The following is a 24,343-nucleotide window of genomic DNA, read 5'->3' as shown; positions in this document are numbered from 1 at the left end:
AGGGTTTTATTATTAAACTAACTTCCTTTAGGGCTGAGTAACTCACAGCACTATCACTCCCAGTGTGCTCTTTGCTTCTCACAGTGATGCCGGAGCCCGGGGTCCTGTGGGGCTCACTGGGGTTCTGTGACTCCCAACGGCATATGTGTCCCTCTGCAGCCAGGCTGTTACCACAGCGACTTGTCCTCGTCATCGTGGCGTTGACCTCCCCTCTGAAACTGAGGCAGCACCCCCATCACAGACGCCCTCACACAAGTCTCGGTGGGCACAGATTTCCACGTGGAAACTTCCGCCGGGTCTTTGCTGTGATCTCCCTGTAGCCGGCCCTTTCCTGCTTCTCATTTGCACCCCTGGCAATGACAACAGCTGCCTGGGGCTTGGAAAGCTTACTCCGCCTCTGAGTCTTTACGGAACCCTCATCTTCACCACACCACGGCCAGATGGGTCTTATCCACCCAGTATTTAGATAAGAAGGCAAACCTTACTCTCGGGACCTAAATCCATGGGTGGAAGGCAGAGCCTCTGAGCCCCCCGTCCTCTTAGCCTGGACCACGGGGCCATGCACGTTGTGTCCAGGGTAATTCTGTGATGCCGCCTAGCACCCCATGGGACGTATATTAAAGAAATAATGGTCTTGAAGATCTAGCGGCTTTGGTGTTGTCTGGGGGAGCAGCGAGGGAGGGAGGTTGTCGATATTAGTCAGGACTGAGCAGAGGGCCGGGATGCCCCAGGAGGGAGGACTCTGTCTAGCCTCCCCAGTGTCACACTAGCAGCTGTTGTTTACTTGCTAAGTTGTGTCCGACTCTTCGCAACCCCACAGACTGCAGCCTGCCAGGCTCCTCTGTCCATGCGATTTCCCAGGCGAGAATACTGGAGTGAGTAGCCACTCCCTTGTCCAGGGAATCTTCCTAACTCAGAGATCAAACTCATGTCTCCTACATTGGCAGGTGTATTCTTTACCACTGAACCACTGGGGAAGCCCATCATACTAGCAGAGCAAGGGCTTAATCAACATTGACTAGTATTGTCATCTTCGTAATCATTATTATTGCTGTTATTTCTACATTTAGAGGGATGCTCCAAGCCATTTCAAATATTTTCCCATTTTTCTGATTCTATTTTATATTCTCCATTTTCAAAAGATGTGGCTACATGTTCTAAGATTCACAGTGGGTCCATTGTTGTGATTTATTATAATGGTCAGAGCAGTTTTTAAGAATCCACAAGTTGAGGATATTGTATAACGTGACCCTTAACTTCTAAAAGTATACCTATGTTTTGTTTCATAGTCTTTCAGTCATTGTCTCAAAACCAATTAGAAAAAAAATATAGAGATTAAATGTAGCTTTAAATGAACTTCTTTAGCACACAGTCAATATTAATTTTGTAATTACAAATATAATATATTCACAATAACAGTGTAGACACAGAAATATGCAAATAGATGGACAATAAGGTAAGCAGTTAATAATATTTATAAATTAATATAATGATGCATACACCTCTAGATTCTCTTCCCCATGCATATACCAAAGTGACTCTATTTAATACCAAAAACTTTAATCATACCATATGATGCAAAACCACTCTACCAGAATTCCCACTTCATTTTTAGAGACTGCAGAGCCCCGACTAGTTTGAATAATTCTTTAAAATAATCTATTAGCAGTTATATAGCATGTGAATTTCACTTAACTATTTCTGTAATCTGAAAGCCTGATTTCAATTATAACAAATTTTTTCCAGTCATCCTTGGAAAACTTTAAATATTTCTCAATTCTACTCACTGTAAGGTTGTAGTAACTGTAGTTTTTTGATGTGTTATTCATTTTTGTGAGAAAGTGAAAGTGAGTGAAAGTCACTCAGTCGTGTCCGACTCATTGCTACCCCATGGGCTATATACAGTCCATGGAATTCTCTAGGCAAGAATACTGGATTGGGTAGCCTTTCCCTTCTCCAGGGGGTCTTCCCAACCCAGGGATCAAACCCAGGTCTCCAACACTGCAGGTGGATTATTTACCAGCTGGGCCACCAAGGAAGCCCAAGAATACTGGAGTGGGTAGCCTATCCCTTCTCCAGCGGATCTTCCTGACCCAGGAATAGAACCAGGGTCTCCTGCATTATAGGCAGATTCTTTACCAACTGAGCTATCAGGGACAAAATCTAAATTAAAAAAAAAATGTAATTTTGTTGAGACTATGAAATAAGAACTTATAATCCAAAAAAAAACCCAGTGCTCTCTCAGTAAATGTGCTCAAATCTACCTTTATCTCATTCACATGAAGCCTTTATTCTTTAAAAAAACATGTAACATTGAAAATATCTCATTAACAGTAGGAATTTACTTAATTTTGGCCTCACTTTCCCCCTCGCTAGGGCCAGCTGGAGTAGATTCTCAGAAAGAGACAAATGATGTGAAAAAAATTAATCTACGAGATTCTCAGGAGATTTCCATAAGAATTATCTCAGCCCAAGTATACTTTTTGTTCTATGACATGAAATGACATACTGGGCCAGGAACCAGATTTCCTTTATTATAGATCAAGCATAAAAATGATTTTTCTATCTCTGTAAATTAGGCGTAAGTTATGCAAATATGTTAATGAACTGATAATTCAAACCCATGTGGTTTGTTTTTCTTGGTTCATTTAATCACTTATAAAAGGAAGGAAGGTATCTCTATCCATTTTATTTTATTACACACACACACACACACACACACACACACACACATGCACACATTTTTGGGTAACACCTCACAGCTTGCAGGATTCTAGTTCCCTGGCCGGGGATTGAACCCAGGCCTTATGAAGTGGCGCGCAGAGTCTTAGCCACTGGACCACCAGAGTCTCTCAGGCTTCCCTACCCTGATGCCCCCTTTATCTGACCAGTGGCTCTGTTTCTGGAGCTGAAATGGTTGGGCTAACTTCTGTTGTCAGTGCTGACTTCACTTCAAAGGATGACCAAAGCCTGTGAAAAGCACCATTCCAGAGCTCTGCCCGCCCAGAGTTCGCGCCTGCCTCAGGATTGAGGACCACACCTCACACTCAAGGGTATGCGTGCTCTGTGAGATGAAGATGGCCCCTTAATGTGAAAAGTGAGTAAAGACGTAGTTGCAGTGAGTAATAGACCCATGATGAGGCATTTTACTTAGGCCACTGCACATCCACTCTGCAGTGTTGTAATGCTGTTGTGTTTTTTAACAACTGGATTCAGTCAAACCAGTTTCAACTCAATACACCGAGGGTTGACGTGCTGCCTGGGTTCCCAAGCTGGCGCCTGGACACTCGAGGACTCAGGTCCAAGGAAGTCATGTCTGGAGGTTTTAAAAGAGTGACAACCTTAGCATAGCTTGCACAAAAGCCTCTGGTATTCTTTTGACTTTGGGCAATGCCTCGGCCAGTCGGTAAGGAGGACAGTGAACTGGACGTGAGGCTGACAAGAAGCCACACTTGTCTCCATCCAGCAGACTGCTATTATTAACTTTTGGTGTGCATACAATTTATTTACAGCTTTGCTATATTAGCTCTACAAAGGACAGAGATACACAGACAGAAGCTGGAGCTGTATAGTACTCTTCTAGTTCTTTAGGACAACTTAGTATTTCAATATTGCGTTAGCCTCTGAAATTCTATAAATGTAAGTTAGAGGCAATAAGAAAAGTCTTTCATGGACTATCACTACTGTTAAACTTAAGATCTGTGTCAGTGGCTGAGGGGTTCTGGGGTAATATTCTGGCTGATGGCCAGAAGGCTGGGTCCCAAATGGCATGGCGCTGGTGTCTGAGCACCTTTGGAAAGAGAGGCCTGGGGCTCAGCACCCACCGGCCCCAGCCATTTCCACTGCTTGCCCGAGATAGAAATCACAGCTGATGGGTCATTAGGAAACCACATGTTTTTGAGGGCTGGTATCTTTATTCTCACTCATAAGCCCTTCTTTAATAAAATGTCTTCAAAGCCCTCCAGGGGATGTTGTTATTCAGTTGCTAAGTCAAGTTCAATTCTTTGCGGCCCCATGGAGTACAGCCCGCCAGGCTCCTCTGTCCTCTGCTATCGCCTGGAGTGTGTGCAGACTCATGTGCATTGAGTTGGTATGTCATCCAACCATCTCATCCTCTGCTGATCCTTCTCCTTTTGCCTTCAAGCTTTCCCAGCATCAGGATCTTTTCCAATGAGTTGTTTCTTTGCATCAGGTGGCCAAAGGATTGGAGTTTCAGCAACAGTCCTTCATCCCAGGGATGGGGAGCATGCAAAAGAAATATAGAAGACATAGCACTGGATATGAAAAGCACATCCATGCTAAGGGCACATGACATATTCTGGGTGGAACTCAGAGTCTTTCCTTTCTTTCCCAGCACAAGTTGCATTAACTACACAAAAGATCTGCAAAAATTGAGAATTCAAGATGGTAGGCGCATATAGATTCTTACCCAAGTCATAATGAAAAATAAAATGAGATTTTGAGTGCCAATGGAATGAATAGATGATTCAGGCCTGAGAGGCTCTTAAAATGATAGTTTTTAACTATCCCTGGATTTCTGACTCTTTTTTGAAAATTAGAACTACTGAGGGTCACCAAGTGAAAAAAGCAGAGTGATGGGTGGGTGCTACTGTGATGAACATTGATTTAACACCACTTGTGTGACTGCTGTCCATTTTGTGAACCCTCCACAAATATTACTCAATCTAATCCTCCTTCATACCTACACGTACATGAGGTGTGGTGATTCTGTCTCTACACACAAGGAGAACGAAACTCACAAATATTATTCAAACTGCTCAGGGTCCTAAGTGGCTGGCTAGGATTAAACACCAGGTCATCATGAATACAGTGCAAAGCTTAGGTTGCTGTGGGTATAGTTTTGCATTTTGTTCTTCATTGCAGGACATAAATAGAGATGTGCATGAAAATTTGAAAGTTCATGAACATGACAAGAGGAACCACATGCTGTCTTATGAAATGAGAGATTACACATCCCATATCTTACAATGAGTTTCAAAATCATATTGCTCAATGTTGTGTTAACATGTGCGAACCGTATGAAGACTAAAACCCAATCTATTTACTATTTACCTTTCATAAAGAGTCACTGTGTAAAATGTGAGGGCTGACGATTCACCAGCAAGTTTAAGAAACACAGTTAGAGTTAACAAATCAAATGCCCAAACGTGATAATCATGGTATCCATGAGAAAAACAGTGGTCATTATCCGTTTAAGTCCCTAAGTGAGGAAGGGCTCGGGGATTACTTAGGGGCTAAGTGCACTCATTAAGCGCTTCACATTGTCTTACCTAACAGACATAGAGCCCTATGAGTAGATATTATAGATTAACTGGAGAACTGATGTTCAGAGAGGGTATGTCACTTTTCCAAGGTCACACAGCTGGAGAGTGGAGATGGAGAGATTCAAGCTATCCTGTGTTGTTCCAAACAGCTATGACCTTAACTGGAACATCTCATGTAAAGAGATCACTAAATAGATGTTTATTCATGATATGTATGCCCATGAATGCCATACATCGTTTTTATTCTAAACATTGGAAGACCTTGGTAACCTGAGGGGACCAGGAAAATTGTCATGAGGTTGGATTTTGAATCAAGTCTTGGATGGTCATGACTCAGGGGCATTAAAAGAAGGAAAGATATTCCAGGTTAGGGTAAAATAAAACTGAAAGGGAAGTGGGGACGTATGCTGAAACCCTATTTGGTTGCGATAAATTGCACTTAAACTGAATTTGAAGTTAAATAAGTAATTTCATTTAAGCATACTGATAATGTCATTGGAAAGGCAATTTGGAAATAGATTGGGAAGGGCTTTCAGTAGTAACAGTAAAGATTCTGGAATCTTCTACTAAGTTATTTTAATAAGAATAAAGCATATCAGTACATTGTAAAAGGGGACTCCTCGTGGCTGTATCTAAAATGCATGGGGAAGTGGGGGCGGGGGGGCCGCAGTTTAGGACGGAGTGTAAAGGTTGGTGAAATAGGACGTGGTCAGAGTCAGACTAGGGGAAAGGCTGGGGAAAGAAGCTCAGAGCCCAGGTATTAGATATTCACGGAGTATGAACCAAAGTTCAAGAGTAATGTGAAATGGGTGCTCTGAATCTTGCGGTGCCAGGCGGTGGCCTTGTATGGTTGATAAAACATGCCGGCTCTTTGCTGTCTGCTAGAGGTGGGGCTGAGATGGTGAGCTAACTTACTCACTGTGTGTTCACTTAATTCAATTTATTCAAACTGTCAGCATCCTTGTTTTCTCATTTATGAAGCAAGAGTTCTAACACCCCACAGAGATATTCCAAAGAGAGTAGGTATTCCAAAAATGTTCTTTTCTACTTAAGAGAGAGGAACATTTCCTGACACACAAAGGCCCAAGAAACTGACCCAATATGAATCTTCCTGAAAACATTCAATCAAAATGATCTCATGACCTTTTCCAGGATTGGTAATTTATGGGTGCTCATATACTATTTTAATATTTTATATATCACTAACTATCTTGAGCTAAGACCTAAAGCAGTTGGAAAGACCAAAGGCAGAAAGACAAGGGGGCAGCAGAGGATGAGATGGTTGGATGGCATCACGGATGCAAAGGACATGAGCTTGAGCATGCTCCGGGAGACACTGGAAGACGGGGAAACCTGGTGCGCTGCAGCCCATGGGGTCTCAAAGAGTTGGACACAACTTGGCAACTGAACAACATCAGGGCAGTTGGTAGAAATGCTCAGCATGGAAAATGGTTGCCCGCCAGAGCTGATAATTTACGGATGTTCCTATATTCTTTTAACATTTTCTACATCAGGAACTGACTGTCTTTAGCTAAGACCTAAGGCAGTTGGTAGAAACACTCGGCATGGAAAATGGTTACTAGCCGGGGCTGAAGCCGGTTGGTAATGTGGCTGAGGTACCAAAACGCACCTATACGTTTCTGTGCTCTCAGGCGTGACCTTTCAGGAGACTTCAAGTGTGATATTAAGGAAGTTGCTGAACATATTTAGCTCAGAACATTTGCTTGCAAAGGGTGTGATGTGGTATGTCGTATGTAGCAGGAGAGTAACATTCGTAGGTGATGATAAAGAACTCTGCACTTGGTGAAATATCTTCACCTCGGCTCTGTTTGGTCATTTCATAATCTTAAGGTTAAAGAAGTGTGAATTCTATTTACAAATAGCACGTCTGTCTTACTTTTCTCTTTGGAACCTGTTTTCTCTCAGCTGCATTATGTAACTAATGAATCTATTTTTCACTGCGGGCCCAAGAGAGGGTGCCTTTTTACTTTATTGAAGAGGAGCTTGGATTTAACTTTTTTTTTTCCTCATTAAAATATGATCTGCAAACGCCTTTCCAAACGGAGTGCTTCCAAGAGGGACAAACCACCGTCCTAATTCTCAACCTTCTCTTTGAAACACCTTTTCATTGAAACAAAACAAAGAGCTCTGAAACTCAGGGCTGCAGCCCGAGCTCATTGTCTTATCAGCCGGCTTCGCCAGCAGCTAGAGAAGTTGTGGTTTAACCCGGGGCTGGGGCCGCTGCCGCCGCTGCCATGACAACGCGCTGCACCATTTGCAAAGGCTTGCGCGCTTAACCGCACGGCTACACCTCTTCCTTTCCTATAAAGACTCAGAATCAGAAAAACAGAAGTACCCTGGAGGAGAAGAAACCACAAGAGCAGAAAAGCCACGAAGGCTGCTCTTCGCTGTGCAAACAGCCTTCTGATGAGAAGAGCGTGTTGAGAACCTCTTCTGTTTGAAAGGGGAGCTTGTCCCATTAGGCCCGGTTCCTTTAATGATTTTGAAAGTCAATCAAGTGTTTCTCTTCGGAGTTTTCAGCAAGGGGAAATGAGAAGTTAGTAGCGCGTGTTATCAGACTCAGCTTTTATTTCCCTTCCCTTCCGGGCAGCCTCGGCAGACCTAGGGATCCTGTTTGCCAGAGGGGAGACAGGTTGGTCAAGCCGACTCGCTGCAACCTAGCGTCCTTCTCTTTATTTCTTACTGTCTAATGTTTAGTTCACTAGAAGATAGTATTGGGTTGGCCAAAAAGTTCATTTGGGTTTTTCCATAACCTCTTGGCCAACCCGCTATAATTTAGATTTCACTCTTGGTTCCTTTTTTAAAAAACGTCTGTGGATGCTAAGTCATGGACCTTAACCCAGAACTGGATCAGTGGCCCCAGGAAGCCTACCCACCACCCTCTCTCTCCCACATCCCAGTTATTTTAGGAGATGTAGGTTTGATCACAGACTTTTTTGCTTGTTTGTTTAGTTTTAAAGCATGCACATAATAAGAGTAAACCATTTTCAGGAATGTTTTATTTTTCCTTCCTTGAAGATTTGGGTACAAATACTGAAGAGTAAGGGATTCCCTGGTGGTTCAGTGGTAAAGAATCTGCTTTCAATGCAGGAGACACAGGAGACATGGGTCCGATCTCTGGGTCAGGAAGGTCCCCTGGAGAAGGAAGTGGCAACCCACTCTACTGTTCTTGCCTAGGAAATCCTACAGACAGAGGAGCCCGGCGGGCCACAGTCCACAGGGTCACAGAGTCAGACACCATGAGTACACACACAGATACACACTGAAGGACAAGGTCTCAGCTTGGTTTTATTCATTTGTTTTTATTCTAAAGATTGCATTTTTTATGTGGACCATTTTTAAAGCCTTTAACTGATTTTACAATGTGGCTTCTGTTGTACGTTTTGGTTGACTGTGAGGCACGTGGGATCTTTAACTCCCTGACCGGGGAAGGAGCCCGCAGGCCCTGGAAGGTGAGGTCGTGACCACTGGACCACAGGGATGTCTCTCTGCTTGGTTTTAGTTCTGTTGGTTCATCACAGTTGTGTTCACACCCTTCCTTGCCTTCCATGTGCCCCCATCATTTTTTTTGTTTCTAATAAGAAGCTACTTCCTTTATAGCCATCATTTAGCAATTTGTGCTTTTAAAAAATAAATTTCAACGTGTGACTTACTCTGAATCCCGCTTTGATGGTTCACACATGGTATTTTACTCACCGCGCGTCTCTTTAGAGTAACTACTGGATCGAGCATTAAATATGTTTCCCTTATGGCAGTGTGTAGTTGAATAAGCCTGGGACATTTTAGAAGCATGCTGCTGCTGCTGCTAAGTCACTCCAGTCGTGTCCAACTCTGTGCAACCCCATAGATGGCAGCCCACCAGGCTCCCCTGTCCCTGGGATTCTCCAGGCAAGAACACTGGAGTGGGTTGCCATTTCCTTCTCCAATGCAGGAAAGTGAAAGGTGAAAGTGAAGTCGCTCAGTCGTGTCCGACTCTTTGAGACCCCATGTACTGCAACCTCCCAGGCTCCTCTGTCCATGGGATTTTCCAGGCAGGAGTACTGGAGTCGGGTGCCATTGCCTTCTCCGTTTAGAATCCTATCTGCATTTAAAACCAAACTCCTTCTGCTAGGAGCTCTTTAGCCTTGCAGGTATTTATTTATTGAGACCTCCTCTGTTAAAAGAGGACAATGCCACCTAGTCTCTGGGGTTTCTGATGAGATGTGGCTGTGAGATCTATGTAAGACCAGGCCACGGCCCTCCGCCTGTTAGTTAGCATCCTCCAGCTTTCCAGAAGAAAACACAAACATGGAGCTATTTGACCATCTTTAACAGGATTTTCTGTTGTCCGGCTGTTTGTTTTTCCTAAAGATGTTAGCCAGTATCTCTTGACCTCCTTTCTTGTTCTTGAAATGTTGCTGTTTAGTGCCCCTTCTTCTGTTCGTGGGTACAATACTGTCTCATTTCTGAGAAGAAGAATTATAGCTTTCAGGCGTCTATCTGCTCCTTGCACGTTCTTGTTTCTCCTAGGTCTTTCTTCTGTTTCTTTTGGTCTCTGTCCTTCCTAAAGATTTCAGTCTATGTTTCTTGGAAGCCTGTTGTATCTAAGAATGAGGCTTCCCAAAAGGGATGTTGAAATTCTGTGGTAATAGATGGAGCTTATAAATCATGTTGTTGTTCAGTTGCTAAGTCATGTCTTATTCTTTCCTGACTCCATGGACTGTAGTCCGCCAGACTCCTCTGTCCAGGGGAGTAAGAATACTGGAGCGGGTTGCCATTTCCTTCTCCATGGATCTTCCCGACCCAGGGATCGAACCCAAGTCTCCTACACTGGCAGATGGATTCTTTACCACTGAGTCACCAGTAAATCTCCGAGTCTTTCTAAATTTGCATGAAGTCAGAGAGGCATTTCAACTCACTGAGCATGAGTTTCCTTATCTGTCAAAAGAACTCCATGTCAATAGATATTAAAATCCTATGTTCCTTTACCAGTTGAAATATCTAAAATGATTTTCTGGTGGTAAGCAGCAACTGTTTTATACATGGGACTTTAGACACTTAAAAAATGTAAGCAATGTTTTAATACAAATTCTGCGTAAAAAAATAGGAGAAACTAGTATCAGACAGCCTCCTTCACGTCTACCACTTGCTCGGTGTGCAACTGAACAATTTACTAAGCTCCTGTAAGTGTCAGTTTCATTCCCTATAAAATAGGAAAAATAATTGCTGACTCATCGACTTGCTGGGATGCTTAAGGGCAAAAACATGTAAAGAGGCTTGCATAGTGTCTATTACACAGCTTTTTGGCAAGTTGTTGCTCTAATTATCATATTTACTGAAGGAGGGAAGGACAGGCTACTTCCTACAATTTTCTGAAATCTAGTTAATACTTTTGTCACTTGCATGAAAACTTATTCCATAGATATGTAGTAATTGGATATATTTGTTGGATTTGTTGTTTGTTGATCATACATTTAAAGAATAAGTTAAGGTAGAAACCTTTTATATTTATTATTCTGTTTTATTATTATCATGCCTTAGTAAGCAAGGAAAACCATACATATCTGTTTTACTTGACCTATATATTTTTTGTCTTGATTTGCCTTTTCCATTTTTATATTGCTTTCATGTTTATAGAGGTCAGCTGTGCATTTTTAACCTTCAAAACATGCAACCGTTCATTGGAGGCTGGATCCTGAAATCAGCATTTATTTCATCTCTTCTGTTTCACCCCTCTGTCCTTGTACCTCTCTTAGATTTGCCAAACGAGACAGATTTAGATCCCTTTGGAAATGGCGTTCCATTCCTTTTGAGGGAGTAGGGGGTTGGGGCAGTGGTGGTGATAGGAATAGTTGGTATTTAAAGCTCAAGTATGTCTTTTGAAATGTCATTTTCACTCACTTGATTCCTAGTTTTTGCTGAAATCTCTGGTGGGGGACTTAAGGGTGTGACTTCAAGGTAACTTTGATTTGCAATCAGTTAAACATTTTGAGTTGTAAAAGAAACATATTGGGGAAGGTAACTTCAGTAACAAGACGTGTGTTAGAATAACGCGGCTTTGAAGATCAAGTGGCCTGTTATCTCCATTTTCATCTGTTTAATGTACCTAGTCAGTTCCACGCGTGAGTCACAGCCTCGGGATGGGGATGCTAGGAAATGATTCGCAGATTTTTGGTGCTCTTGTGCCACCTACTGGAATACTTCTAAATAGTCCTTTGTCTAAACGGTGAAAACTGGTTCTTACCATTTTTTTCCCCCATTTATTCTTATTAGTTGGAGGCTAATTACTTTACAATATTGTAGTGGGTTTTGTCATACATTGACATGAATCAGCCATGGAAGGGTAGGAATTGTTATTCACAGAAGAGAAAAAGTCAAATTATAATATACAGAAACACTTGATATGTAATGGTGCTCTATTTTATTATATTTATTGGATATGATGTGTGTGTGGAACCCAAGAAACCATTCAATGCAAAAAAAAAATTAAAATAGAAAAATCTTGATACCTTTTCTTGACTGTCACATCCTAGGCATGTACCCTCATAATTCCTATGGCTATTTCACACATTTCTCTTCACCCGTTTTCAAAACCTTCCCCGTATTGTTCATATAAGTTTGACACCTATTGTAATGCTGTTTGTATTAGTACAACCTCCTAATATTAAATAGCTTTCTAGGGAGCTCAGTGGTAAAGAATCTCCTGCCAATGCAGAAGATGCAAGAGATGCAGCATCTATCCCTGGGTGGGGAAGATCCCTCAGAGGAGGAAATGGCAACTCTCTCCAGTATTATTGCCTGGAGAATCCCATGGACAGTGGAGCCTGGCGGGCTACAGTCCATGAGGCCACAAAGAGTTGGACCCAACTGAATGACTGGGCACATATTATACAGTATTAAATAGGTACCTGTCGGAAAATTGAGACCTTCGCGCCGCGGAGACTGCACCCGGCGGCTCGGCAGCCGTCATCATGCCACAAAATGAATATATCGAGTTACACCGTAAGCGCTACGGATATCGTTTGGATTATCATGAGAAAAAGAGAAAGAAGGAAGGTCGAGAGGCTCATGAACGTTCAAAGAAGGCAAAAAAGATGATTGGTCTGAAAGCTAAGCTCTACCATAAACAGCGCCATGCTGAGAAAATACAAATGAAAAAGACTATTAAGATGCATGAAAAGAGAAACACCAAACAGAAGAATGATGAAAAGACTCCACAAGGAGCAGTACCTGCATATCTACTGGACCGAGAAGGACAGTCTCGAGCTAAAGTACTTTCCAATATGATTAAACAGAAACGAAAAGAGAAAGCGGGAAAATGGGAGGTCCCTCTGCCCAAAGTTCGTGCCCAGGGAGAAACAGAAGTATTAAAAGTTATTCGAACAGGAAAGAGAAAGAAGAAAGCCTGGAAGAGGATGGTTACCAAAGTCTGCTTTGTTGGAGATGGCTTTACTCGAAAACCACCTAAGTATGAAAGATTCATTAGGCCAATGGGATTACGTTTCAAGAAGGCTCATGTAACACATCCTGAACTGAAAGCCACCTTTTGCTTGCCAATACTTGGTGTAAAGAAGAATCCCTCATCCCCACTGTATACAACTTTGGGTGTTATTACCAAAGGAACCGTCATTGAGGTGAACGTGAGCGAGTTGGGCCTTGTAACACAAGGAGGCAAAGTCATCTGGGGAAAATATGCCCAGGTTACCAATAATCCTGAAAATGACGGATGCATAAATGCAGTCTTACTGGTTTGACAGCAGTTACCTACAAGTAACTCCTTGTAATCACGGAAGGCCACACGCCAATCGGGAAACCATCACTCTGGTGTTTCTGAATACTACCAGTCAACCTTACATGTTGTCTTCAGTCAAAGAAAACTATTTATTCTGTTTTAAAAAAGAAAAAAGCCAACATTAAAATGATCTCATTTAAAAAAAAAAATAGGTACCTGTCATACGTAAGTTATTAAGTGCTTTAGGCAGATATTTTATTTGCTTTTCCAGGTCTGTTTGATTCCACTAACAGTAGGTGGTTGCTTCCTAGTCATACATGAACTTGGGTATAAAGAGAGCTGCCTGCCTATATCACACAACACAGGCAACCACACTAGCTTCGTTGGCCGATCAGACCCCTCAGTGACCAAACGCATTGACCAGATGGCTAAATGGTGACATAGTTAAATATCTCACACAACCCTTCTCATCAGGTCTTCTTGTTTAGTGAAAAGGATTCAGCAGAGTCCCTTTGGCCTCTGATTTTGCTAGCGTTCTGATGCATGAAATGCAACAGACACTTGCAATCACTGCTTATGTAATTTTGGAAGAATTGCCAATTATGATGGGAAGTCAACAAACTATACAGACATTTGGTAGTTTAGTCTGCTCTCAATATTGACATAATTTCAACCTTCCTCTACTTTATCATGGTTTTGTTTGTTGGTTTTTTTTTTTTTTTGGCTACACCTCGGGGCTTACAGGATCTTAGTTCCCCCAAACCAGGGATTGAGCCCTCAGCAGTGAAACTGTGGAGTCCTAACCGCTGGACCACCAGGGAATTCCCATCCTCTTTTTATCTCACGTGGGGAGATTACCTCCCAGAGGTATCTGTTGTGTACATTTATGAAAGAGTTATCAGAGGACTTTTGAGCATGGATATGTCCTTTCGAGGGGCTTCCCTGGTGGTTCCGTGGTAAAATATCCACGTGCAATGCAGGAGACCTGGGTTTGATCCTTGTGTCTGGAAGATTCCCTGGAGGAGGAAATGGCAACCCACTCCAATATTCTTGCCTGGAGAATCGCATGGACAGAGGAGCCTGGGGGATTCCTGTCCATGTGGTCACAAATAGTCAGACACAACTGAGTGACTAACACACTTTACATACACACATGCCCTTTACATATTCCTTAGATTTTTGACTAGTCTACTTCATGTAGATTGTCTTTATATGTGTTCCTACTTTGCAAATTGTAGCTAAATTCTAAAAGCTAATTGAAACATTTAAAAAATATATGTAGTCTAGCAGATATGGCTTATGGAAATGAAAGTGTCTTTTCCAGTTACATTGCGGCAGTGCCTGAATATTTTCTTAGATATTTCTATATAATGAATATTATATATATGAAAATGAAAAGTCTTTGTTTCTCAATTGTGTTGGACTTTTTGCAACTCCACAGACTATAACCCACCAGGCTCCTCTGTCCATGGGATTTTTCAGGCAAGAATACTGGAGTGGGTTGCCATTCCCTCCTTCAGGGATCTTCCCAATCCAGGGATTGAACCTGGGTCTCCTGCATTGCAGGCAGATTCTTTACCATCTGAGTCACCAGGGAAGCTCATCTTATATAAATAATGTATAGTATATATGTGTGTGTGTATCTATCTATAAAATCAGTTCTGTTCAGTCGCTCATTCAGGCCCGACTCTTTGCAATCCCATGGACTGCAGCACACCAGGCTTCCCTGTCTATCACCATTAACCGGAGCTTGCTTAAACTCATGTCCGTTGAGTCGGTGATGCCATCCAACCATCTCATCCTCTGCTGCCCCCTTCTCCTCCTGCCTTCAATCTTTCCCAGCATCAGGTCTTTTCCAGAGAGTCAGTTCTTCACATTAGGTGGCCAAAGTATTGGAGCTTCAGTATCCGTCCTTCCAAGGAATATTCAGGACTGATTTCCTTTAGGATGGACTGGTTTGATCCTCTAATGCAAGAATGTTTTATTTTGAAGAGCAAACCAGGGAACGTAATTAAAGGACCCTCCTCGCTGATACACCTCTGATGGTGTTTCTGAGGGGAGAGGGTTTTTTCAGATCTGTTTGTTCTCAGAAAATAAAATCTCGAAGCAGGAAGTAGTTTAAATACCGGCCCATCCATTACGCTACCCTCTCACAAGCTCAGCTGCCTGTCTTTTGGGGGAGAACCGACAGGATCTTTTTATTCAGTAGTTGATTACTGAGGTGGTGGATGGATACACGCCTTGCTCCACCGGCTGGAATCCAGTTCTCATCACGCCGGTTCGGTAGCTGACCACAATCCCTGAGCTCACGGGCTAAATGTACCAAGAAACGCTCTCCAGCACCTCCTCCACCTGCCAGCCGCCGACACTGGGAGCCTGTATTAGGTGATCCTCATGTTCTTTTCTGTATCATATTTCCTCTTGTCTGTCATCACACTGTGTGGCTTTTCTTTTCCTTTTTTCTTTCTTTTCTTGTCTACCTCTCACATTGGACTAAGTTCATCGAGGGCAGAGAATTTCTTTATCTTGATCTTATTTTATCCTAGAATGCGGCATAATGTACAAAACATAGTAAGCAATCAATACTTATCGTCTCAATAAAGGAATTCGTTTGGGAAAAACTTTCCAGAAGTCCTTTAAAATTTTTTTTGCAGACTTGAAATTAATTCCAGCAGTTCTCCTTTAGTCTATTATTTTTCTTTTACCCGAGAATTCAAAAACTAATATTAATAGTGTAATTTCGACATACTTGGGCTTTATAAACATGACATTAAGAGAATAGCTATGGTTTCACCAGGAGAAAAGTACTGAAAATTGTGACTGTGTGAATGTGAATTAACATAGAGATGTTATATATGTATATATATATATATATATTTACATATGTATGTGTGAAATTTGAAACTTTCTAAGAGATGTTTGTTTTCCTTTTTTCAGGAAACTCTACCCGTCCTAACACTCCAGGTATTTACATTTTATTTTTCTTTTTGTTGCTACCTTTGTATATTTAATGTTGACAAAATTTTCTATGATATTCTAGTGAAATCGTTTTGTACAGACAAGCCTTATAATCATGAATGGCCCTTGACATTCTCTTGTCCTTAATATTCCTACTTGTAAGATATAAAGTTTGATAACTACCTGAACATATTATTTGTAGATGAATTATTGTGTATAAATTATAGCTTTTGTTACACCTGACAGCAAACCATATGGCAAGTTTTTAATCTCTTTTTAAATTTTATCACGGTAAAGAAATCAATTTATTTTGGTCAGATTACAGACCTTCATAGTTAGGGAACTACATGATAAATTAGAATTCTAAACAAAATTATATATATATATATATATACATAAATTCCTGCAACAGAAAAGTTTTGACAGTACTGAGATATTTTAAATAATCATTATCAAATTCTATTGTCACACTCAAATTGTTTTAACAAGTGTCCTAATCCTGAGGTAAATTAAATTTAAGCAATGAAGATGCTGACAATTTCACATATCAAAGGAGAGAGAAAAAATAGGTTACATCTGGTTAAAAATAAATTACAGTGCTTAAATGTTACTGTTATTGAAAACATGTTATAGGTACCCTGATTAATCATATGGTTGACATTATGCTTTAACAAGATAGGTAATGCCCCTAAGACAACCCTGGTTTAACAATTACAGAGCACAGCTCTAATGAGGCACATTTGAAATCTCCTCAGAATTGTTTGTTATTTTTAAAAAAATAATTTTAATTTGGAGGATAATTACTTTACAATATTGTGATGATTTTTTGCCATCCATCAACATGAGTCGGCCCTAGATATACACGTGTCCATTCCCTAAAGAAACTACTTTAGCCCACAGCAGTGAGGTCTTATAAATATATGAAAGTCACTGAAGCATAGCAGATTGTGATCAGTTTATTCCACCTACTGACATACCCACCCTTTACAGAAGAGTAACTTCGTCTCAACCGCAGAAACTGGTTACTTTTGCTGGAGGGGATGGGAAGGGGGTGGAAAGGAGAGGGAACATTTAAAACAGTAGGTGACCCTCACCTTATTGAGAGAGTTTCCACGCTCTCTGCATGGACCCATCACAACAAGCCTCCACATGGTGAGACGGGGTAAGTGAAAATAGAGGCCCCCCGAGGCAAGCCAGAATATTCTCTCCCAAGTATGGGAACACGATCGGTGGGGACCAGTCTTTGTTCCTCAAAGCAGAAGGGCTCGTTGGAACCTTGCCGACACCAATGTTAGTTTAACCTAAAAACAAGACACAGATGACTGGCCGAGTCTATAGTGATGGATGTGGATGACTGCTGTTGGGCAGGATCTTAAGCTCCTCCCTGCCTTCCGTCTTCTCTCCCTCCCCGCCTCCCGAACCCCCATCCTCCTCCAGTCTCCCCCCAGCCCCACTCCCCTCCCGTCACTCGACATTTGGCAATGAGAGACCCCGAAATTTAGGTTTAGCACTTGACGTCAAAGACGGGAAGGTGCCACTTGCTTATTACTCGGTGGGATGTGTTGGCGTGTCATTGTGGATGAAAGTCTGTTAATTAAAATACTTACTTGTGACTTACCGGGTCATGAAATTTTAGGGCTTGGGGTCCTTCTTTGGCAAACAACACATGTAGCAGCTGCACGACTCTTTCTGTAATCACAGACTAGTTCTGTGATCGTTCGTGTGCTCTGGCCCCGGGCCAATTCCATGTGACTCAGGCAGATTTCATGGATATTTAGTGAAAAATGGATTTCACATCACCTTCAACATTGGTGAATGAAGCTGCGAATTCCTCCCATCGTTGCTGTTTCTGTTTTCTTAATCCTCTACTCGGGGATCTTCCGTTTCTGCTCTTAGTTCTGTGCTTCTGGTCTCTGTCCCCCGCCCCCACCCTGCCCCACCTCTCTCCTATTTCCTGTATTTTTGTGCTATTCCCACTTGTCTAATCCTGTTGAACTGAACGAATCGAAATGCTTCTGTGAGACAGTACTCAACTTTTCATGAATTAGATATTGCATACCATGAAATTTGCTATTCATAGAAGTAAACACAGGTTAAACAGAAAATTCAGAAAAAAGTGGATCTCTATAATCCCAACAGTCAGAGATCACAGTGTTGTTTTATTTATTTCTTTTTTTAAACAACGGTCACACATGCCCTTCCTCTGAGAGGAAGAAACCTGCTTGCCGAGGAAGCGTGCACACGTGCCCAGGCCTTTGGCACACAGCGCTTGTTTGCCCTGCCCGCAGCCCCTTACACTGCGCGCTCATCTTAGCGGTGCACCATTCTACTCCACCGCCCCCTTGCCGCATTTTTTCTTTTTTCTGAAGTGAACTTTTTCTTTTTTCTTTTTCCCCCAGTCAAACTGGGGGAAATGTAACATCAGCATCTCAGATTGTTGTTTCATTTGTTATCATGAAAAAAAATTTTTTTGTAGACTTAGGTCATTCATATATTTGTGAACTTTGTTTTCCAGTCTTTTACTCACTCTTTGCTTTGTTTGAATTTCTTTTTTCCATTTTTATTATTATTGTTTTTAAACGTTTTGTTTTGTATTGGAGTATGACTGGTTAGAAATGCTGGGAGAGTTTTCAGGGGACCGGAAAGGACTCAGCCACACATACACATGTATCCAGTCTCCCCCAAATTCTTCCCATCCAGCCTGCCACGTGACATTGTGCTTTGCTTGAATCTGATTGATTAAAAAAATCAGTGCATGCATCTTGAACGTTTCTCTTTCATTTTTTCATCTCCTGGTACCCTAACCCTCCTAATAAAACCCTTCCGACTTTATCTTTATCCTTTTCCTTGATTAATTTTCTATAGTCTCTTTCAATCATCTTCACATTTTGTGTTTCATCCTTCTGAGCCTGAGTGCCTCAGACAGGTGAGAAGCCACCAGTAAAGTAAGAGGCGGGGAAGGAATTACTGCTTTTGATTCCACTCCCCTATTTTCACCTTTAGTCCCCATTCTATAGCTTGCTTTACATATGTCTACTTGTTCTATCTATACCTCTGCATGCATCTTTACTTGTATACATGTGTGTGCACATATGTGTGCACATACACACGCCCCATATACACATATATGCCGTGGCTCCTGGCAGTGTGGTGTGTGTATGTGTTTACGTATATGCGTGTATGTTTAGGTGCCCACAGTGACGGGCGGGGGAGTTGGCAGGCTCAGACGCTGTGATCTGGGGTGTGACTCACGTGTTTCTTTTCTCCTTCCTGCACCTCCTGTGACCATGACGGAACACAACCGAAGAGCCCTCTGCTCCGCCTCCAAGTGGCCCCTTGCCTGCTCCCACCACCGCACTCTCACCCGCAAGCATCTCTGAACGAGGCGGTGACTCTTCAGGGACCTCGCCTCCCGCGAGTCCAGACAGTCTCACCACGAGCGCACCCCTGACCTCCTGGGAAAGTGCTAGTTCTGCTGTGACAGGTTGGCAGAGGTCTTACCTGACACGGGGTTAGAGACACTCGTCTCTCTCTCTTTTTCATTTTAAACTTATCAGAACAGCTTGCCTTTAAATTCTGTGTTCAGTGTCTGTGTACGTGACTCCGCTGAAGTGTGTAGAGTGTAGAACATCTAGGTTTAGTGGCATGTGGGCGGACTGAAGCATGAAGGCTGTTGTTGGGGGGCAGGGGGGCAGGGAAGCCCCCCTAGGTAATATCGGGGTGTTCACGGACGTGGGGGAGGATCCTGAGTATCCTCTGGCTCACATACAGCCTCATTTTCCTGGATCCTGCTCACTTAGGCTTTCTGTAGCCCTCCAAGAGTCAGAACGTCCCCTTCAGGTCTTTGTCAGTCTTACCCTTCCTGGCTTTTACCCCAAAGTAGAGCTTTCCTTGGTTCAATCCCAGGTTCTCAATATCAGAAAATCACTGGAGACAGACCTTTGATTTTCTTTTTTTTAAATCACACTGAGGGTTAATAATACAGCTTTGTTCTTGGATTTCTTTCAGGGATTCTTGCATTTTTCTTTTTAAATTATTTAATTAGGGTCGTGAGTCCCAACAGTAGAATTTAAGATAACTCAACCATGTTGGTAGCAAAGTGACAGAATGCGTGGGAGGCGTTTCTGCTGAGAAAAATCTCTGAAGCTCCTAGAATCCAGGGACACCAATGAGCCGCTGGTTCTCTGTTTAATGTTAGGTTTGCAAGTGTATCTGCCATGTAAACCGGCCATCCTGAGGATTGTTCCTGCCTTTTGCCTTAATAATGTGCTGGGTGCCACTTTCTGAGGCAAACTGTTTAATAGACCTGCTCTGATTAAAGAGACGAAGAAATTTATTTGTTCAGTTAGCTCATCAGCCTTAGCTTGAAACAGAAGCATGTGTAGCACCATCACAGACCTGTGGTCCACGGTGCCCACAGAGTTTTGAGTACCATCCCAGTGAAGTTTATTGGTTGTGGTGAGCAGTTATATCAATTGCAGTAATTTATATTTAATCTTTATCCCATTTTCCCCTGCAACCACAGGGCAGGCATGGTGGCTGGGACCTACCGAAACATGGCAAGCGTTCCAATTCCCTTTAACAAAAGGAATGTGAGGAGGAGGGAGCTGATGTCTAGTTTCGTGCTTAACTTTTTTAATGACTGAGGAACAGCTCAGCGCACAAACTTTTCTATTTCAGAGATTCCCTACTTTATCTCTCTCTCACATACACACACAACATTACTACTTTTTATTTCCACAATTTCCCCCCAAAACCATTAAAGCCAGAGATTTACATAAGAAGCAAAGCTTGATTTAAAAAAAAAAGAGGCTTAAAAGGAAATGCATTGGACATAAGGATGAATTCTTTAAAAATACAAACTTGCTCTGGCACAATAATACTAATGGGGAAATTAGCATGGAAATCTTCATGTGCTTTCAAACAAAACACATTTTCTTTTCTGAAAAATAACCTTAGCGATTATCAAATTATTATTTTGAACTATTAAAACGGCTCCTTTGGGATAAAAATCATGACAGGCAATCCACGAGCTTTGAACAGCCACCCCATTTCACTGACTCCAGCAGCCATGGAAACTTCCAGGCAACCATGGGTTGCCATTTCCTTCTCCAGGGGATCTTCCCGACTCAGGGATGGAACCCAGGTATCTTGCATCTCCTGCCTTGCCAGGATTCACTACCACTGAGCCACCTTTTGTTGCTCAGACGCTAAGCTGTGTCTGACTCTTTGTGACCCCATGGAGCCACCTGGAAAGCCCTGAAAAGATCTGGAGATTTAGCAAATCCACAGATTCAAAAGTTGTGGATGGAAGGACTTTTTCTGAGATGCTTCCCATCCATGAATGAGGACAGGGGTGATTGTCACAGACACAGACTCAGACCCATCTGCTTTGTCCCATCAGGGACTTCTGTCCCAGTGGCTAAGTCCACTAATGAAAAATCTATCAGGATCAATTAACCTCATTAAAATTGTGATTGCCACTCCTACGCCATCTCTGTGGTCACTCCACTGGGAAGAGTAGGGTCCCCTGAAGAGGGAAGGCCAATGTCCGGACCGGGAAGAGTGAGTGCTCTCAGGACGCCCTGAGGACTAGGGACCCTCACGAGGGATGGAGAGAATAAGCTAGTGAGTGGAGGAGTAGAAAACAATGTGCGGGAAGCCTGAAGTCAAGTCTGACTGATTTCAGAAGGGCCAGTCGTGTGCCAGCCAGTTTTTTGAAGGCTTAAAAAAAAAAAAAGTTTCTACTCTTCTCCTGGTTCTGTGGGAAGCTGTTTCTGAGGATCCAGAACTAAAGAACGGATGCTTAAGTTCTCCATTCTGTAGCGGCTTTAGTTAAATCTGGGGGTTAAGTGGCTTCTGGAGACTGAGCAGACCCAGAATCAGACCCAGAATCTGGGAAAGATGCGCCTTCAGTTCTGGCGGGCATGGACGTGCGCGATGGGAGGGAGCCTGCGTGCTCACGTCTGAGCCGTCGGGGGACGTGCACGTGCGTGTCACTGACACACCCAGCATCTAACTGCAGAAGCGGCCAGCCTCATACCCTTGAGCCAGTGAACCCAGGGGTCAGGGCGGTGAAGGGACCACACAAGCTCAACCAGGAGCTAGCCCGTATTTTGTTTCTGCCAGGACAACGGGGCATCTAGTCGGCACCGGGTGAATACACGTTGCTCCCCTGTGCTGCGATTCTGGGTGAACTGTGTGTGTGTGCGTGTGTCTGGGGATGGGGGAATTGTTACACGCGGTGGGTGCTTTGAACCTTGACAATGAGACGTCTTAAGGAAATACACGGTGGGCTTTCATCAGCGACCATCCTTGATCCTACACCCATGAGCTCATCTGTGATTGGAAACCAAGGGGGCTGCTGTCGGCGCAGCGTGACATTCTTGGGCTCTGAATCAGTCCACTCTCCCTGGCAAGGGCAGCCGCCATCCTGAAGGGAACATCGTGACCTGCAGCTGGAAGAAAAAACATAGCCAGTTCCGCAAAGGTGCAGGCGAGATCCCCTGCAGCTCTGCTTTCAGAAAATCAGGAGGGAGCACCCACACCGCGGGCTTCCTCCGCCCCGACGCTCGGGGCGGGGCTGGGCGCAGGTCCTCCGTGGGGACCTCACCGCAGCCTTCTACCCTCGGAGCTCACTCCCACCTCTGCGGCCCCTGCCCCGCCAGCAGCACCCCCTCTGCGCATTTCCAGTGTCACCCACCCCCGCCAGGAAGCGAGGCCTCCCTGGGGGGAGGGCGGGCCCAGACTTTCTCTCCAGGTCCCAGAGACTTCATTTATTCCTGCTGCTGAGTCTTTGCTGCTGCACGCGGGCTTTGTCCAGCTGTGGAGAGCCCAGGGCTCCTCTCTAGATGGGGACTTCTCCTTGCGGTGGCTTCTCTTGTTGCAGACCAAGGTCTCTAGGGCGCGGGGGCTTCCGTAGTTGCAACTCCGGGCGCTAGAGCGCAGGCTCAGTAGTTGCGGGGCGTGGGCTTGGTTGCTCCTTGGCGCGTGGGGTGTTCGCAGAGCAGGGATGGAACCCAGTGGCTCCTGCAGTGGAAGGAGTCGTCACTACCGCTGAGCCACCAGAGCAGGCCCCCCGGTACTTTTACCATGTGCGCTGTGATGCCAAGGCCCTCAAATCCTCTCTCCCACGTGCCGTGCTGGTTTTCATCCGGGTTTGCAGACGGGTAGGTGGTGATGCTGCAGGAGTGCTTGAGTGTTTGCTGCCCGGCCTTAGCTTGATCAGTAGGCAATGCCTCCGTGGGCCGCGTGGCCCTGGGCTTGCCGGGCAGGAATGCTGATGGCCTTTGTGATTGCAGGTGCCCCAGGAGAAGGGACCACGACCACCTTGCCTGCAGGCCCCGCTGCCCCACCAGCCACCTCCCGCAGCCCTGCAGCCAGCGGCGCTGCTGCCTCACCTCCACCCATCTCCAACACGACCACCCAGGGTAACGCCTCACCTCCACTCACCTCCAACCCGACCACCCAGGATAACGCCTCACCTCCACTCACCTCCAACTCGACCACCCAGGGCAACGCCTCACCTCCACTCACCTCCAACCCGACCACCCAGGATAACGCCTCACCTCCACTCACCTCCAACTCGACCACCCGAGATAAAGCCTCACCTCCACTCACCTCCAACCCGACCACCCAGGATAATGCCTCACCTCCACTCACCTCCAACCCGACCACCCAGGATAACACCTCAGGTTTGACTGTGATGCCTTAGGCATGTTAGATGCTGGATGGTGAAATGGAAACTTGAGACCTGATTCAGGCAGCTCTTTTATTTCACACCCAACAGGGCTCGTGGGTTTCCTGTTTTACAAATTTTCGCACATTGATTCTAAATTAGGCAACAAAACCTTACCAGTAAGCTTCCTCTGGGCATGTTTTATTATTTATTTTATAAAAGTTAATGGCAAAGAAGAAAGATAACAAGCTTTCAGTCCCATAGGCCTGAGATCAAATCCAGCCTCTTCGACTTTCTAGTTGACTTCAAGGAAAGTTGCTCCTACTTTCTGTAGTGTCTGTTTTCCAGTTCTTGTTAAAAGGGGTGTAATAATACTCACTTCAGAGGATTGATATGAGGGTGGGATATGTAAAAAGCCTGGTATGCGATGAATAGTACAAAAGGGTAACCGGGATCCTCGTTAGTGTAATAATTAGAATAAAAAGAGTTGTAACAGAATGAGGAGCAATTGGAGGGAGACTGCAAATGTCAGAATTATACCAGGAAGGGTTTCTTCTCAGCGTGTACAGTGTCTGAGTCCAATGGTACGAACTCTTAGTTATCTTAAAGGGCCACGTGTAGATAAATATCTGACTCACTTTCTTATTTTAGAAACAAGCGAGTGTCCATTCAAATGAGGAGGAAGCCTCT

At 43.7% G+C, this 24,343-nt stretch overlaps 2 protein-coding genes across 10 annotated transcripts in view; both read left to right on the top strand.

Annotated features, from left to right (window-relative positions):
* PTPRC (protein tyrosine phosphatase receptor type C) overlaps positions 1-24,343 on the top strand; it is a 123,061-nt gene that overhangs the window by 39,349 nt on the left and 59,369 nt on the right. For 3 of the 9 annotated variants that reach the window (XM_043484959.1, XM_043484961.1, XM_043484960.1), the window contains 3 exons: positions 15,955-15,981; positions 19,277-19,459; positions 23,277-23,669. In XM_043484959.1, the coding sequence (XP_043340894.1) occupies positions 15,955-15,981; positions 19,277-19,459; positions 23,277-23,669 (603 nt within the window). The remainder of the gene's footprint in view (positions 1-15,954; positions 15,982-19,276; positions 19,460-23,276; positions 23,670-24,343) is intronic. The other 6 variants (XM_043484967.1, XM_043484966.1, XM_043484964.1 and 3 more) reach the window with 5 other exon arrangements.
* On the top strand, positions 12,200-13,226 carry LOC122451897 (ribosome biogenesis protein NSA2 homolog). Its single transcript, XM_043484968.1, has one exon. It carries the CDS (start codon positions 12,257-12,259, stop codon positions 13,037-13,039), a length of 783 nt encoding a protein of 260 aa, XP_043340903.1. The 5' UTR covers positions 12,200-12,256; the 3' UTR covers positions 13,040-13,226.

This window comes from Cervus canadensis, chromosome 13, assembly GCF_019320065.1.
Source record: "Cervus canadensis isolate Bull #8, Minnesota chromosome 13, ASM1932006v1, whole genome shotgun sequence".
NCBI lineage: Eukaryota > Metazoa > Chordata > Mammalia > Artiodactyla > Cervidae > Cervus > Cervus canadensis.
Note: the sequence above shows the minus strand (reverse complement) of the source record. Positions and strands in the feature narration are given on the sequence as shown.